This window comes from Maniola hyperantus, chromosome 28 (assembly GCF_902806685.2).
Source record: "Maniola hyperantus chromosome 28, iAphHyp1.2, whole genome shotgun sequence".
Classification (NCBI taxonomy): Eukaryota; Metazoa; Arthropoda; class Insecta; order Lepidoptera; family Nymphalidae; genus Maniola; species Maniola hyperantus.
In genome coordinates this window covers 4,372,698-4,390,423 of record NC_048563.1, presented here as the reverse complement: position 1 = coordinate 4,390,423, position 17,726 = coordinate 4,372,698, and the positions used below count along the sequence as shown (strand labels likewise).

Below are 17,726 nucleotides of genomic sequence, written 5' to 3'. Positions count from 1 at the left end.
ACCCTCATTGCGCGAGCCTGACTCGCACTTGGCCGGTTTTTTTAAATAATACATATATCGTTTTACAGGTCTGCTGGCTACAATCTCTCCGCGCGAAGAAAATCTGCCCACAATGCAATGCGATCACTACTGCGGAACACTTGCGAAGGATATACATGTAAACTATACTACGCTATAAGCCGTGATAGCCTAGTGGTTAGGACGTCCGCCTTCTAATCGGAGGTCGGGGGTTCGATCCCGGGCACGCACCTCTAACTTTTCGGAGTTATGTGCGTTTTAATTCATTAAATATCACTTACTTTAACGGTGAAGGAAAACATCGTGAGGAAACCTGCATGCCTGAGGGTTCTCCATAATGTTCTCAAAGGTGTGTGAAGTCTACCAATCCGCACATGGCCAGCGTGGTAGACTATGGCCAAATCCCTTCTCACTCTGAGAGGAGACCCGCGCTCTGTAGTGAGCCGGCGATGGGTTGATCATGATGATAATACTACGTTAGTTTTAGTTATATAAGTCCCGCAAATTGCTTTTGCGCTGGAACCATATCTCATTGACATCGAAATGACGTCATTTGACGTATATTTAAGTAAAAATATGACGTCAGCTCGAAACTTCAGTCTAGTGCTGACGTCACTAAAATGGCGGCCACGTGCATTAACAATTTGCGGGACTAAGGGACTGTACACAAAACTGCGATGCGACGCGATGCGAATTCGCAACGCAGAAAGTTGCGACACGAATTGCATCGATGCGATTTCTTGCGGCAAGGCGTCTCCCTTCCACGATAAGGTGATATCGCAGGAATGCGCGATGCGAATCAATTCTCAAATTCTTGCGACGCGACATGCGAGCTCGCAGGTTTTTGCGATGCGACGTCGCATCGCAGTTTTGTGTACAAGCCCTTATACAGCCAATAGAAAATATAAATTCGACTTATACAGCCGTACACTCAGAGTCGCTAATCGTTACTTAAGATTGAGCTAAAACGAGACAGATTTATGTGAGAGATAATAGCTCTGTCTCGTTTTATCTAAACTTAAATTACGACTAAACGGTTCTGAGTACGGCTGATAGTGATTCATTTTAATGAAAAATGAATGAACATAAAAATAGCGAACCAATATCCTATGATGAATTAAATAAATATTAAAATAGTTAAGATATATAAAACGAGGTTGTTTTTGTATGAAGACGGTATATTTTACTAATAAAAAGAAGACTAATTATTAACGTTTAAACTATCGTGAGTGATTTCCATTATATATAATATCTGTCCCGGCTTTACTCACGTGTTTAGTCGACGTTAGCCCGACTAGTTTCGAACCCATCCGGGTCCTTTATCAAGGGAGTCACAATCGCGACGCGTGCGCGAACTGACTCCCTTGAAAAAGGACCCTAGAAGAGGAAAAAGGAAAATTGGTTTTGAAGTTATGGCGAAATTAAAATATTACGATTTCTGCTGCACGGCCCGTTGTATTATTATTATATAAAGAGGTAATGTCGTTAAGTTTGTTTGTAGGGGGTAATCTTTAGAACTACTGAACCGATTTTAAAAATTCTTTCACCAGTAGAAAGCTACATTATTCCTGAGTGACATAGGCTATACGGGATCTTTAAAAACCTAAATCTACGCGGGCGAAGCCGCGGGGATCAGCTAGTTCATAATAAAGTAATAAAAAAATTGGAGTCAAAAACCCAATTTTGACTGCCTTTCAAAGAGTGTAATACAATAACTATTGTAGTTATAAATATAAGTTGTTGTAAGTTAGAATTAGGTGTAGTTTATTTACTATGTAAATAATAAAAAGTATTTTTGCTATGTACCTTTTGTTTCATTTTTAACCGACTTCAAAAAAAGGAAGAGGTTCTGAATTCGACAGTACTTTTTTTTTGTATGTTTGTTAGGCGATTACGTCAATTAAACCGATTTTGATGATTCTTTTTTTGCTTTGTAGGTACAAAGATGGTTACATTATAGTTTAGTGAAGATCTGACGAATATCTTCGGAGATGGAGAACTCCTCAATGGATAAGAGTAAATTGCTCGCGATCAGTGTAATAGCTTAGTAAACAGTAGGTCTTTAACCAGGCATATCATATTTAATACAATGGGGCCACTAAAAATTGTGAAATAATTTTTTTTCAAAAAAATGTCTTCAATAACCACAAATACTAAAGTGTACTACTAAAAAGTAAAAATAATTTAATTTATTACCGAATATATTATGTATACAAGAGTTATTGTAGTTCTATAATATATTTTGGAGTAGGTGCCCATGTGGAGTCGCAAAACAATATGAAGAGTAGATAGACGGACGGGTACCTAATGTTCGTGCGGCTAATTGGCGCCGGCTCCAAAAAATATTATAGAACTACACTAACTCTTGTATACATAAAATACATACATATTGGGTAATAAATTAAATTATTTTTACTTTTTAGTGTTTGTGGTTATTGAAGTCGGTTTTTATTATTGCATAGGTATAGTCAAAGACCAGGGAGAGTGACATAGGCTACTTTTTATCCCGGAAAATCAAAGAAATCTTACGTAAGTCTTTAAAAACCTAAATCCACACGTACGAAGTCGCGGGTATCTTTTTTTTTTTTCATTAAAGGTATACGCTTGACCATAATCACACCTGATGGGAAGTGATGATGGGACGCGTTTACCTAGAAGATGCCTATTCACTCTTGTTTTAAAGATACCCGGGTTGTAATTGGTAGGAAACACATCGCGGAAGAGTATTCCAAACCTTAGCCATACGTATGAGAAACTGCTAGTAATAAATGAAAAACATTTTAAAAATTTCAATATAAATTTATTATAAAGCTTGCAAACTAGTTTTTTCGGCGTCTTGGTCGCCATTTTTCTTCCTATTCGGCGGCTGTCGAAGATGCACCCTCTGTATGTGTTTCTTCATGGACGCGGATTGCGTGAATGTTTTGTTGCACAGGTGACATTCGTAGGGCTTCGCCCCCGTGTGTACCTGGAATAAGTGAATACATGATAAAAAGTGAATTATTCGTATAAAGTGAAGATGACGACATGTGAAAGTGAAAATGACATGACAAAGTGAATGTAACGAAATGTCGTAAAGTGACGTTATTGAAAAGAAATGAAAATTGATATTTTGATATGTCAAATAGATAAAAATTTAATATAATAGTATATAATAATAGAAACTGGTCAAGTGCGAGTCAGACTCGCTCAGCGAGGGTTCCGTACTGCAGTTGTATTTTTTCGACATGTTGCACGATATAAAAAAACTAAATAAAAAAAATAATGGTTGCGATATAATGTCAGGACAATAAAGATTCGGTTGAAAATAAACTAAGTAAATTTAAACCCAGATATTCGAGCTTTCTCCTTTGCACACATTTGAGTAACTCAGTGGACTTCCCCATTCTTTGCAGCACGGTGGTATTGCGTACACGATCTGTACATGTTATGCGCAACCCAAAATACGATCTACTGCAGCTTATAATACAGGGCAAGATAAAAGGCAGACGTAGACCTGGCCGTAGACGAATATCCTGGCGCAAGAAGCTTCGCAAGTGGTTTAACATGAGTACAAGATCACTGTTTAGGGCAGCAGTAAACAAGATCCAGTTAGCCTTAATGATTGCCAACCTCCGGTAGGAGATGGCACTTGAAGAAGAAGAAATTTAAACCACACGCATATACCTTACTAGCTGATTCCTGCGACTTCGTCCGCGTGGATTTACGTTTTTTAAAATCCCGTGGGAACTCTTTGATTTTTCGGGATTGTTGTCGTTGCTTGGTACCTACAATACCTAACAAAAAAAGAATGAATGAAATCGGACTACGCGTTAATGAACTACAACTCAGTATACATTTTAACTTTCGTCACCTCTCCTACGGGAACCATGCTGAATTTCGGGATAAAAAGTATCCTATATTCTTCCTCATAGTATGACCTCAAATCGTACCAAGTTTCATTGGAATCCATTCAGTAGTTTCAGCGTGATGCGCGGCCGTGATACAGACAGACAGACAGACAGACAGACAGACAGATAGACAGACAGACAGACAAAAATGAAAAAAATTACAGTTTTGGGTTCAGTATCGATTATAGAGTGCCCTCGAAAAAAAAATTTCAAAATATCTTCAATGTACAGAATTTGACCTGTTACAGTTTTATTATAAGTATATTGATTAGACTTTAAAGTTAGTAGGTAGGAGTTAAATTAGACGTTGAAGTTAGATACATACAATGTAGTGTCTATTGAGGGCAGGCTTCTGCGCGAAGCGGTGTCCACACACACCGCAGCTGTAGGGCCGCTCCCCGGAGTGGACGCGCTGGTGTAGCCGCCAGTGCTCGCGGCTCGTGAAGCGCGCTACACACAGAGCGCAAGAGTAGGGCTTCTCGCCCGTGTGTAGGCGTTGGTGGTAGCGGAGCGTCGCGTTGGACTGGAAACATATCGATAATGTGAATATTGGTGGTGCAAAGTAAAAAGTTGAGAAAGTGAAAATGACATGTTAGAAAATTGAAAGTGAAAATGACGTTAAAAAGTGAAATTATCTAAATATATATAGGGAAAGGGTGGCTGACTGACTGACTGACTGATCTATCAACGCACAGCTCAAACTACTGGACGGATCGGGCTGAAATTTGGCATGCAGATAGCTATTATGACGTAGGCATCCGCTAAGAAAGGATTTTTGAAAATACAACCCCTAAGGGGGTGAAATATGGGTTTGAAATTTCTGTAGTCCACGCGGATGAAGTCGCGAGCATAAGCTAGTGAAATATATGATTAATAAAGTGAAAAGTGGTATAATAATATTGTAAATGGATCTCTTGAAAAAAACAACCGCCGAGTTTCTTGCTCGGTAGGAACGGCATTCTGAACCAGTGGTAAATTAAACTAGTTGATGATTCAAAAGCACTTGTAAAAGTTTACTTGTATAAAAATATATTCTATGGATTCTAGAAAGTGAAGTGAAAGTGAATGCGTATTAAAAAATAGTGATAGGGTCCCGTTGGCACCCTTCGGGTACGGAATCTGAGAATGACATGTTAAAAGTGAACAAGGACGCACAAAAAGTGAAAATGACATGTCAAAAAGTGAAACTTACCGTACAATGCTTCCCGCACACTTCGCAGACGACGTTCCTGTTGTACCTCTTTCCTAAATGCATGCGATTGACATGCATATGCAGTTTGGAGCGACTTGTGAAGGTCTTGTTACACTGAAACAATAAGTGAAAGTTGTATAGAATTGTGGTGTAGTTGTCACAATTACAAGCAGATGGCGCTTTTCACTCGTACGAAGAAAATAGAACCGCAATCACACATCAACGGGATACGAACCCAAACCTTGACTACTCACGTCGCTCTCACTAGATGGCAGCATGGGTAGCATACTCGGAGGTGAAAGCAGAACACTCAATTCTGAATGACACTACCGGGGTTTTCCGCAATCTGCACTATATATAGAAGTTTCAAGATACAACCGTCAGCCCGGCTGGCGATGGGGGTGACAGTGACGTACATACAACTAATACAAACCTAATGTATGGAAAGCGGTGCCATCTAGCGCTCAGGACGTGCTAAATTAATTCGCATAGAGCCTTAAAACTGTACTAGATGTCACTATTGTGCACTTAAATCTCACTATTGTGCATTTAAATCTATAAGCCCTTTTAGTTATTAAGTACTAACATAGTGATGAAGTATTTTGTTACTAACTCCTTAGTGTTTAAGTATTAACATAGTTATTAAGTATCTATTGTTACTAACACATAATCGATCAATTGTTGTCCGATTTAATAAATAAATTGAAATAAGCAAAAAACCACAAAACGATAGATTCTTTTCACGTTGTGGTTTTCTGTTTTTAGATTATTTACACAAATACTTAATAAACCCTCAAAAGTAAGCAAAGGTACTATAGGAGCTAGATACTAGGTGCGTAGGTATATAATATGCTAGCGCCATCTAGTGGAGAGGTCGTGTAGTTAAAAAAGGCAGATTTGTCAGTGGCGCATCTATACCAGTATATTATGTATTATCTATGCGGCTGGCGAGCATAACCAACCAAAAGATATTTCCAAAATTTCGGTGATAGATCTCTCCCACCGAAATTTCGGAAATATCTTTTCTTAGTTGATATTTACTCTTTACAAAAAACACACACTGTCCAAATTTTATATGTCTAGGACCAGCGATTTAGGCTGTCCGTTGATATGTAAGTCAGTCAGTCAGTCAGTCACCTTTTCCTTTTATATATATGGATATGTAGTGATTTTTACCTGAGTGCAAGGTATTTGTATGGTAGGGGGTGTAGCTTCGATATCGTCCGTCACTTTAGACTTCAACTCCTTGAGATGCATGCGTGCATGCTTGTCATGATCATATGCACTGACCACCGTGTTGCATATTATACATTTTGATCTAAAAATAGAAAAAAAAAAACCGGTCAAGTGCCAGTCGGACTCACACACAAAGGGTTCCGTACCATCATACAATTTTTCGCGTACGAAATCGCGGACATCAGCTTGTAATAGGATCCCGTTGGCACTTCGAGTACGGAACCCTAAAATTATTAAAAGCTCACCAAAAATCGGTCAAGTACAAGAGGGGTTCCGTACCGTCATACAATTTTGTATTTTTAGGGTTCCGTACCTCAAAAGGATAAACGGGACCCTTATAGGATCACTTTGTTGTCTGTCTGTCTGTCTGTCTGTCGGTCTGTCAAGAAACCTACAGGGTACGGCCCGTTGACCTAGAATCATGAAATTTGGCAGGTAGGTAGGTCTTATAGCAGACATTAGAGGAAAAATCTGAAAACCGTGAATTTATTTATTTCCACACAAAAAAAATTAAATTGTGGTCATGAACTAATAATTAGTATTTTCATCTTTCGAAGTGAGATAACTATATCAAGTGGGGTATCATATGAAAGGTCTTCACCTGTACATTCTAAAACAGATTTTTATTTATTTTTATGTATCATAGTTTTTGCAATATCCTGCAAAATGTCGAAAAAATACGACTGTAGTACGAAACCCTCATTGCGCGAGCCTGACTCGCACTTGGCCGGTTTTTTATTTATTTACTAGCTGATGACCTCGACTTCATTCGCCCGGATTTAGGTTTTTAAAATCCCGTGGGAACTCTTTCATTTTCCGGGATAAAAATTAGCCCATGTCACTCTCCAGGTCTTTGACTATACCCATGCAAAAAATCACTTCGATCCGTCGCTATTGAAGGACAAACCAACAAACTCTTTTTCGCATTTATAATATCATCATCATCATCATCATGATCAACCCATCGCCAGCTCACTACAGAGCACAGGTCTCCTCTCAGACTGAGAAGGGTTTTGGCCATAGTCTACCACGCTGGCCAAGTGCGGATTGGCAGACTTCACACACCTTTGAGAACATTATGGAGAACTCACAGGCCATGCAGGTTTCCTCACGATGTTTTCCTTCACCGTTAAAGCAAATAATATTTTAATTACTTAAAAACGCACATAACTCTGAAAAGTTAGAGGTGCGTGCCCGGGATCGAACCACCGACCTCCGATTGGAAGGCGGACGTCCTAACCACTAGGCTACCACAACTTTTTCTTATATAGGTACTGAATGGCACCGATTCTAAGCACAGCCTAATTTTAGAGTATTTGCACCCTCTTCTTACTATTGTAATATGAAAAGGACAGAAGCAGTTTGACATTTCTAAATTTAATTTTTAGATGGTAAAACCCGTGATTTTAGCACGCACTCGCGAACCTACTGTTTAAATTTGTATTGTGCACTAAAATTTAGACTCTTTAAATGTGAAAGTCATGTTCCGTTCCTTTTTTAGCATTAGTAAAAAGAAAAGGATGCAGATACTTTAAATTTAGTTTAGAGAGAGACTAGAGAATCGGGACCATTATTTGATTAAAATAAGCCCAAAAAGTGAGTGTATGTGTGTCTCTCACCCGTTTTCCTTCCAAAGTGCGTGTTTATGTTTCTGGGAAGACAGCAGATGTAGATTGTAGGCATCTAGCGTGAGGAACTGTACACCACATGCCTTGCAGTAACTACCTGACGTGGGGTCCGCTGTCATTTCTGACTCCTGAACAAACAAATTATATGTTAAATGATTTTATCAATATACTTATAATAAAACTGTAACAGGTCAAATTCTGTACATTGAAGATATTTTGAAATTTTTTTTTCGAGGGCACTCTATAATCGATACTGAACCCAAAACTAATTTTTTTCTGTCTGTCTGTATCACGGCCGCGCATCACGCTGAAACTACTGAATGGATTCCAATGAAACTTGGTACGATTTGAGGTCATACTATGAGGAAGAATATAGGATACTTTTTAACCCGAAATTCAGCATGGTTCCCGTAGGAGAGGGGACGAAAGTTAAAATGTATACTGAGTTGTAATTCATTAACGCGTAGTCCGATTTCATTCATTCTTTTTTTGTTAAAAAGGGGATATTTTAAAGATTGTTCCGTAAATATTTCAAGGTCATCGGTTTTTAACCGACTGTCAAAAAGGAGGTGGTTCTTTTTTCTACATCGATTTGCAAATTTTTTTTTAAAAATCAACAAAAAAAGTTTACTTCGTGGTCACATAAAAAATTCTGGATTCAACTCCTTAATCCTGATGCTGCAGGGTTACTGCCCGCCTGGGTTATCAAGATTCAGGAAGTGTTCATAGTGAATTCATATTGTAGGTACCAAGCAACGACAACAATCCCGAAAAATCAAAGAGTTCCCGCGGGATTTTAAAAAACGTAAATCCACGCGGACGAAGTCGCAGGAATCAGCTAGTGTGTAAATAAAATAGTATTGTTCGCTAATAACCCAGCCTCAATAGCTCAACCGGTAAAGGAGTGGACTGAAAACTTAAAGGTCGACTGTTCAAATCCCGCCAGTTGCACTATTGTCGTACCTACTCCTAGCACAAGCTTGATGCTTAGTTGGAGAGGAAAGGGGAATATTAGTCATTTAACATGGCTCTTATTATCTTATTCCCCTCTTCTTTAAAAAAAAACTTTAATTAATTTAAATAATTATGATTACAACTTGTACTGTATATGCCACCGTAAGCGTCCAGAGATCACACGAAAAAGGAAAAAGGCATTGAGCCATAGACACAGTACTATGAAGTGAGTACAAGTAACATAAGATAGGCTTCAAATTTTACATTTAACAGTTAACAATTCTAATAGCATATAATAGATTTTTATTCAAATAAACTTTTACAAGTGAATCGTCAACTAGTTTAATTTACCACTGGTTTAATTTATTATTATTACAGGTTTAACAAACCTGTAACAATAATTGGAGAAGCGTCGGTAGAAGAAGAAAGTCGTGGCTTAGAAATGGCAATATGAGTTACAAGATTAAAATGAGCTCAGACTCAATATGAGTTGCACAATAAAAATGAGCTAATACTCAATATGAGTTACAAGATTAAAATAAGATCAGACTCAATATGAGTTGCACAATAAAAATAAGCTCATACTCAATATAAGTTATATGAATAAAATGAGCTCAGACTCAATATGAACGGCACAATAAAAATGAGCTCAGATTCAATATGAGTTATATGAATAAAATGAGCTCAGACTCTTACACAATAAAAATGAGCTCAGACTCAATATGAGTTGCACTATAAAAATGAGCTCAGACTCAATATGAGTTACACAATAAAAATGAGCACAGACTCAATATGAGTTACAAGATTAAAATGAGATCAGACTTAATGAGGTACTCAATTGTTAGATGACTTACCGTGTCATCGAGTTTTGTGTGACTTGCTCAAATGCATAAGTAAGCTGTGCCTTCCCGCAAATATTCTCCGCATTTGTGCCACACGTGCTCAATTGAGTAAGTATTAACTATGAATTGAGCATGTGCGAGAGGTAGTGAAGGAAGACTCACCGTATCATCGTGTTTGTGTGACTTGCTCATGTGCGTAAGTAGAATATATCTACCCGCGAAGCACATTTGTGACACACATGCTCAATTGAGCAAGTATAGTTTGCGCATGTGCAAGAGATAGCTTATGTAAGCAGACTCGCCGTGTCGTCGTGTTTGTGTGACTTGCTCATATGCATAAGTAAGCCGTGCCTGCACGCGAAGCTTTCTCCGCATTTGTGACACACGTGCTCACTTGAGTAAGTAATAAGTCTGCTTTGTACATTGACAAGAGATAGCTTGTGTATAAGACTCACCGTATCGTCGTGTTTGTGTGACTTGCTCATATACATAAGTAGAATATATCTACCCGCGAAGCACATTTGTGACACACATGCTCAATTGAGCAAGTATAGTTTGCGCATGTGCAAGAGATAGCTTATGTAAGCAGACTCGCCGTGTCGTCGTGTTTGTGTGACTTGCTCATATGCATAAGTAAGCCGTGCCTGCACGCGAAGCTTTCTCCGCATTTGTGACACACGTGCTCACTTGAGTAAGTAATAAGTCTGCTTTGTACATTGACAAGAGATAGCTTGTGTATAAGACTCACCGTATCGTCGTGTTTGTGTGACTTGCTCATATACATAAGTAGAATATATCTACCCGCGAAGCTCTCACCGCACTTGTGAGTGCCACGTGCTCACTTGAGTAAGTATGAACTCTGAATTGAGCAGGTGCGAGAGGTAGCTTGTGTAAGAATACTCACCGTATCGTCGTGTTTGTGTGACTTACTCATATGCATAAGTAAGCCGTGCCTGCCCGCAAAACTTTCTCCGCATTTGTGACACACGTGCTCACTCAAGTTAGAGTGAGCTTTGCGCATGTGCGAGAGATAGCTGGTTGGTTTACTGAAATAGATATAAACACATTTTTGCTGAAAATTCTGGGAAATTAGAATAGAATAGAATATATTTTTATTTAAGTAAACTTTTACAAGTGCTTTTGAGTCGTCAACTAGTTTAATTTACTACTGGTTCGGAATGCCGCTCCTACCGAGAAGAACCAGCAAGAAACTCGGCGCTTGCTCTTTTCAAGTGATCAATTTACAATATTATTATTCTGGTCTGCCAACGCTGCGTCTCTAATAAATAGATTATACATACATAAATCGCTTATCACACAGCTTGCACGGATATTGATGGCCGTTGTGCCATCTCTCGTGGACCACGGCTTGGTTTCTAAAAAAAAAAATTAAATTCAAGTTCTCTATTGCAAACTTAGGTTACACTACAGGTGTAAGGTGTAAAAATAAAACATACAGTGAAATTTATATATGTTTTTTTTTCACATACAAGTTAGCCCTTGACTGCAATCTCACTTGGTGGTAAGGGATGATGCAGTCTAAGATGGAAGCTGGCTAACCTGGAAGGGGTATGGCAGTTTTTGTTAAACCCACACCCCTTTGGTTTCTACACGGCATCGTACCGGAACGCTAAATCGCTTGGCGGCACGGTTTTGCCGGTAGGCGCTGTGGTCTTATTAATAGTGGGAGGTCCCGGGTTCCCGGCAGGAGTTTGGAATTTTAGAATTTCAATATTTCTGGTCTGGTCTGGTGGGAGGCTTCGGCCGTGGCTAGTTACCACCCTACCAGTAAATAAATTTTTATTCGAATGGTGAAACATTTTTTTTTTTAATTTAGTTCATATTATGCTAGTTTTATCCACTTACTTGGTAAGGCTAATATGTGAACACATAGTACATTTGAATCGTCTGGAATGCGCGGCGGCGGTATGGGAGTTCAGTGCCTGCTTGGTGTTGTATCGCAAGTGGCAGATTTTACACTCGAGCCGGCCACTTTTCTAAAAAAATTGGTTTTATAAATATATAATTTCGGATCGTGCTTGAATTTTATTCTATCGCGATGTAATTTAATGTAACGCCATCTAGTGTAGTTACGATATAAGAAAGTTGTGCTGTTGATAGATACGTATACTAATTTTGTTATAATTGTCTTTATTATACAGATTGTAGTGTTGTTGTCGTGTTAAAATTGTCAAAAAGAGCATCACAACTATCTACATACCTACCAGGTCGTGTTTGTCCTTGTGTTTGCTGTACGCACTGGGGTCTCGGAAACCTCTGTAGCATAGATCACATTTGTATGGGGAGTTGAGGTAGTTGAGAGATTTGGAACGTTCTAGAAGTTCCGCCATTTGCTGCTTCTCATCTAGCAGTATCTCTTTGGCTTCTAACTTTTCTAGGAAAATGATAGAAAAAACTTTTTAAATCAAGCGGATATTACTTCATCTAAATATATAAAAGGATTGACTGACTGACTGATCTATCAACGCACAGCTCAAACTACTGGACAGATCGGGCTGCAATTTGGCATGCAGATAGCTAATATGACGTAGACATCCGCTGAGAAAATAATTTTGAAGATTCAACCCCTAAGGGTTACCCCCTTAGGAGTTAATACCGGTTTAAAATTTGTGTAGTCAGTCAGGCAGTCAGTCACCATTTCCTTTTATATATTTAGACTAGCTGATGCCCGCGACTTCGTCCGCGTGGATTTAGGTTTTTAAAAATCCCGTGGGAACTCTTTGATTTTCCGGGATAAAAATGCGAAAGTGCGTTTATTTGTTGGTTTGTCCTTCAATCACGTCGCAACAGAGCAACCGATTGACGTGATTTTTTGCATGGGTATAGTTAAAGACCTGGAGAGTGACATAGGCTACTTTTTATCCCGGAAAATTAAAGAGTTCCCACGGTATTTAAAAAAACCTAAATCCACGCGTACGAAGTCGCGGTTATCAGCTAGTACAATATAACAAAAAAAAATTTTTTTTTTACCATGTTTTGTATTTTTCGTTTTCTTGATTCTGTTCCTGTCTATTTTGATCTTCTTTTTAACTTTCAGCCGTATACTCCGAAGCGGTACATTGTCTTCGGAATCCGTTTGAGATTCATTATTTTGAGTTTCCAAATCTGATTTATAAATATCCGTATCTAACTCCACATTGCCATCTAAAAATTTGAAATACCGGTCACCCATCTTTTTTGACATAGTTTCCAACCAACTTTTTAGGGTTCCGTAGCCGAATGGCAAAAAATGGAACCCTTATAGATTCGTCATGTCTGTCCGTCCGTATGTCACAGCCACTTTTTTCCGAAACTATAAGAGCTTTACTGTTGAAACTTGGTAAGTAGATGTATTCTGTGAACCGCATTAAGATTTTCACACAAAAATAGAAAAAAAAACAAAAAACAAAAATTTATATTTTGGGGTTTCCCCATACTTGACGACGACGGGTTTGACGACCTCCCTGGCGCAGTCGTGAGCGCTGTGGTCTTATTAGTGAGAGGTCCTGGGTTCGATTCCTGGCAGGGGTTTGGAATTTTATAATTTCTAAATTTCTGGTCTGGTCTGATGAGAGGCTTCGGCTGTGGCTAGTTACCACCCTACCGGCAAAGCCGGGCCGCCAAGCGATTTAGCGTTCCGGTACGATGCCGTGTAGAAACCAAAGGGGTACGGGTTTAATAAAAGCTGCCATATCCCTTCCAGGTTAGCCCGCTATCATCTTAGACTGCATCATCACTTACCATCAGGTGAGATTGCAGTCAAGGGCTAACTTGTATCTGAATTAAAAAAAAAAAATACTTAGAACTGAAACTCAATTTTTTTTTCATCAAACCCATACGTGTGCAGTGGCGTGCAAAGTATATAAGCTTAAAAGCTCAGCATACCCTGGCTTACTCTGGTAAAGCTCTGGCATTTTGAATCTACAAATGATTGGAATCTTTTTTAAAAATAATTGAAAATTCATCAAATAGCTCGCCGCGCCTTGCAATAAAATCATAGCACTATCACAGTCACGAACCACGGTCGCTCGCGGTAGGTGTAAGCTTAGCCCATTAGCCGATGAACCTTGAGTGAACGCCATCTATCGGTACTATCAGTCGTCTCCCATGACTCGGACGACGAGACGCGTCATCAGAGGCAAAATCCAGTTGTGCTTTTACTCACACATCCACGCTTACACGTATAGTAATATTACGCAACTCTAAGTCTAGATGTGTGAGACATTTCTCCTAGAATTTGTTAATGTGTGCCTCAAATGACCCCTTTTTGACGGGCGAAATAAGCACGACTTCTGTCCAATCACAAGAGAGTTCAATACCGCGCGGAGTTTAAATTCGTAAGTACATGTAAGCATTTGAGTTTTTAATCTAGTACAATCAAAATAAGTAGCTATATTTATTATAATTCTATACTTTTCAATTTAATTAATTTATTGATATTATTTTCCATAAATTTGAGTACGGTTTAGATTCTAAGATAAAGCTTGCCAGTTTATGTTTCGAACGTAAATTCAAATAAATAAACCAAAACTCGTACTATTTAAAAGAATAAAAGATTTAAAAGCATTATGCCTTTTATTGATAATTGCAATCGTTCTTTAAAAATTAAATACTATTTCCTGCAAAATAAATAATAGCTTTTATGAATAATTCAATTTTTAAGGAGATTTTTGGTATATTTTGGCATAAAAATCTCTTATTACTCCATCTTGTTTGTTTCTAATCGTTCAATGTGCAGTGTTTTGTTTTTTTTTTGGTGAAAAATAGAGTTTTTGTGGATATAACTACGTGAAGTAAATAAAATCCAGTTAGTTTTGTAATTTTAAAAGTGTGTATAAAGGTTTATTTATAGAATACTTATTACTTATTTGGAAAATGGAAGTTTATTCATGTGAAGTTTGTGATGGCGCTGTGTGTTTACAAAAGGTACTTAGACAAAACTTTGTTTCTTTTCCCTTTAACGTAAAATTAGATATTATTCGCAAAGGAATACTTCACACACCTTTAAGAACATTATAGAGAACTCTCAGGCATGCAGGTTTCCTCACGATGTTTTCCTTCACCGTTAAAGCGAGTGATATTTAATTACTTAAAACGCACATAACTCCGAAAAGTAAGACGTGCGTGCCCGGAATCGAACCCTCGACCTCCGATTAGAAGGCGGACGTCATAACCACTAGGCTATCACGGCTTAAAGTAGTATGTATCATCAATCAATTAAAAAAAAAAAAAAAGTAAAAAAAAAAATTTTTTTTTTTTTTTGCGATGCATTCCCCATGCATACCCGGGGCTCCGGGCCTGTGCACGCCACTGTACGTGTGGGGTATGGATAGGTCTTCAAAAATGATATTGAGGTTTCTTATATCTTTTTTTTTCTAAACAGAATAGTTTGCGCGAGAGACACTTCCAAAGTGGTAAAATGTGTCCCCCCCCCTGTAACTTCAAAAATAACAGAATGATACAACTAAACTAAATATATGATGTAGGTGCAAACTTCCACCGAAAATTGGTTTGAACGAGATCTAGTAAGTAGTTTTTGATTTATCATTGCAAAATGTCGATAAAATACGATTGTACTACGGAACCCTCAGACGCGAGTGTGATTCGCACTTGGCCGGTTTTTTAAATTAAGTTTCTGAATCGATTTGCAAATTATTTTTTTAATCAACAAGAAGTTTCCGTGGTGGTCCCATAAAATGTTTTGCTTTTGAAGTACGGAACCCAAAAATACCTGGTTCTAGAACATCAAAATCCTGTTCATCCTTAATGTCTTCTACTTTGATACAATCTTCTCCTTCTTCTTCTTCTTTTATTTGTATCACTACGTTTGGGTCTAGACTTATGCTGATCACCGAGGATGTAGCCAGACCACATTTTTGAATCTTACTTATGCTGTTTAGCTGAAAATTACAATAAAGTCACATCACACAAAATAAATTAAATTGTGATCATAAACTAATAATTAGTATTTTTAATTTTCGAAGTAAGATAACTATATCAAGTGGGGTATCATAATATGAAAGGGCTTTATCCGTTCATTCTTAAACAGATTTTAATTTATTTTTATGCATCATAGTTTTTGAATTATCGTGCAAAATGTCGAAAAAATACGATTATAGTACGGAACCCTCATTGCGCGAGCCTGACTCACAATTGGCCGGTTTTTTTCTTTTTTCTTATTAAATGTTTTAATGATCTTTTTGAAAAGCTAACAATCCTTACCTGAACACCATGCACGGCAGCTTCTTTCAATAGCTTCTCAGTCAGTACAGCTTGTTTCATCAAGCTGTAACATTGTCTCAGCCTCGCATGGCAGATGTAGCACACTAATTGTAGCTCAGGTATTGAGTTCAGCTGGAACAAACAAGGTATCTCATCATCATCATCAACCGATAGACGTCCACTGCTGGACATAGGTCTCTTGTAGGGACTTCCACACGCCACGGTCTGTACTACTAATATTATAAAGGTATCTGTACTAATATCATAATAACTAAATAATAATCATTAAAATAATCATAATGATTAATTAATAATTGGAGTGATGAAGACCTTCTTTTCGGGAGGTCTGGGGTTCGATCCCAGCCATGCGCCACTAATTTTTCCGAGTTATGTGCGTTACTAAATTACATATCACTTACTTTAACGGTGAAGGAAAACATCGTGAGGATACCTGCATGCCTGAGAGTTTTCCATGTACTCAAAGGTGTGTGAAGTCTGCCAATCCACATTGGGCCGGCAGCGTGGCAGTTCTTAATTAACTAACTAACTCAAACATTATTTTCTCAGTCAGTACAGCTTGTTGTATCAAGCTGTAAACATTGACTCAATCTCATTTTCCATTGACCTCATTTTCGTAGGGATCTCTAATTTTTGGAAAATAAAATACACTAATAATAAAATATTACTAACACACACATTGTAGTTCAGGTATGGAGTTCAGCTGAACTAAAACAAAGTATCTAAATATATAAAAGGTAAAGGAGACTGACTGACTGATCTATCAACGCACAGCTCAAACTACTGGACGGATCGGGCTGAAATTTGGCATGCAGATAGCTGTTATGATGTAGACGTTATATCAGACATTCGGGGAAAAATCTGAAAACCGTGATTTGTGGTTACATCAAACAAAAAAAAAATTGTGGTCATGAACTAATAATTAGTATTTTCAATTTTTGAAGTAGGATAGATTTTTATTTATTTTTAGGCATAAAAGTTTTTGATTTATCGTGCAAAACGTCGATAAAATACAATTGTAGTACAGAATCCTCAGTGCGCGATTCTGACTTGGCCGGTTTTTTTTCTCTGGAGATATGGAACTAAAAACTTACTTTGACATCGGCAATCTTCTCATAAACATACTGTAACACAGTGTTCGAGATCGTCAAAGTACGGGTATCCCTTGCTAAGCATAATCTGCATATATCTCCACACATTTCAATTCATTTTCATGCTTTTCAGCCTATAATAACATCCATTTTTTTTTAAATTTGAAACTATGTCACATATTCGTTGGAAAATGTTTAACAACTATCAATCCACAGTATCAATCACAGTTAATAAGTTTATCACTTGATTAGTTCAATTATAGTCTTTCTGTGAGAAAACAAAATATTATATTGAAGAATGAATTACTAAAAGAATAGATGCTGGCCGGCTGGATATTATGGCAATGATAAATTACCTTTAATTACATATCCCATTTGAATACTTTATATTAGTGCTGTTCAAAAAAACACAAATAAAACTCTTTCGTCGATTTTTTTGTGTAAACCTGTGGTCAGGTGTAAACAATTTGACCATAGACATTAGACAGAGAAAATCATGAGAAAATAAAGATAGAAAAAAAAGACATTTGACAATTTGCCATAAGTGCCATCTGTTGTTGAATAGAAAGAACGAATTTCCATTACAATGCTGCCAATACTCAGGTATAAATTGCCACAGACATATAACTATAAAA

General features: G+C 37.7%; 2 protein-coding genes across 3 annotated transcripts in view; one reads left to right on the top strand and one right to left on the bottom strand.

Annotated features, from left to right (window-relative positions):
- Positions 1-17,726, top strand: part of RNF220 (ring finger protein 220) — a 130,472-nt gene that overhangs the window by 7,694 nt on the left and 105,052 nt on the right. The window contains exon 8 of one of the 2 annotated variants that reach the window (XR_011238370.1): positions 69-1,657. Coding sequence is in view for 1 of the 2 variants with exons in the window: in XM_034983208.2 (XP_034839099.1) it covers positions 69-161 (93 nt within the window). In the remaining variant the exon portion in view is untranslated. Of the gene's footprint in view, positions 1-68; positions 1,824-17,726 lie in introns of those variants that run through there. The other variant, XM_034983208.2, reaches the window with a different exon arrangement.
- On the bottom strand, positions 2,808-17,270 carry LOC117994977 (zinc finger protein ZFP2-like). The gene is made up of 13 exons (XM_069508229.1): positions 17,095-17,270; positions 15,983-16,114; positions 15,492-15,660; positions 12,752-12,925; positions 11,986-12,155; positions 11,627-11,757; positions 11,062-11,136; positions 10,665-10,806; positions 7,956-8,092; positions 6,277-6,418; positions 5,101-5,214; positions 4,234-4,431; positions 2,808-2,986 (listed from the first exon to the last, which is right to left on the bottom strand). The coding sequence occupies exons 1-13, from the start codon at positions 17,197-17,199 to the stop codon at positions 2,822-2,824; spliced, it is 1,854 nt and encodes a 617-aa protein (XP_069364330.1). The 5' UTR covers positions 17,200-17,270; the 3' UTR covers positions 2,808-2,821.

Bases quoted from the DNA above. Each gene is read 5' to 3' on its own strand.
- LOC117994977 (XM_069508229.1), bottom strand. From the start codon at position 17,199: ATGTGTGGAGATATATGCAGATTATGCTTAGCAAGGGATACCCGTACT. The intron at 11,137-11,626 runs GTAAGTGGATAA...TTTTTTTTTTAG, and splicing joins TCACATATTAGCCTTACCAA to AAACCAAGCCGTGGTCCACG. The intron at 8,093-10,664 runs GTGAGTATTCTT...TTGTTTGTTCAG, and splicing joins CACACAAACACGACGATACG to GAGTCAGAAATGACAGCGGA.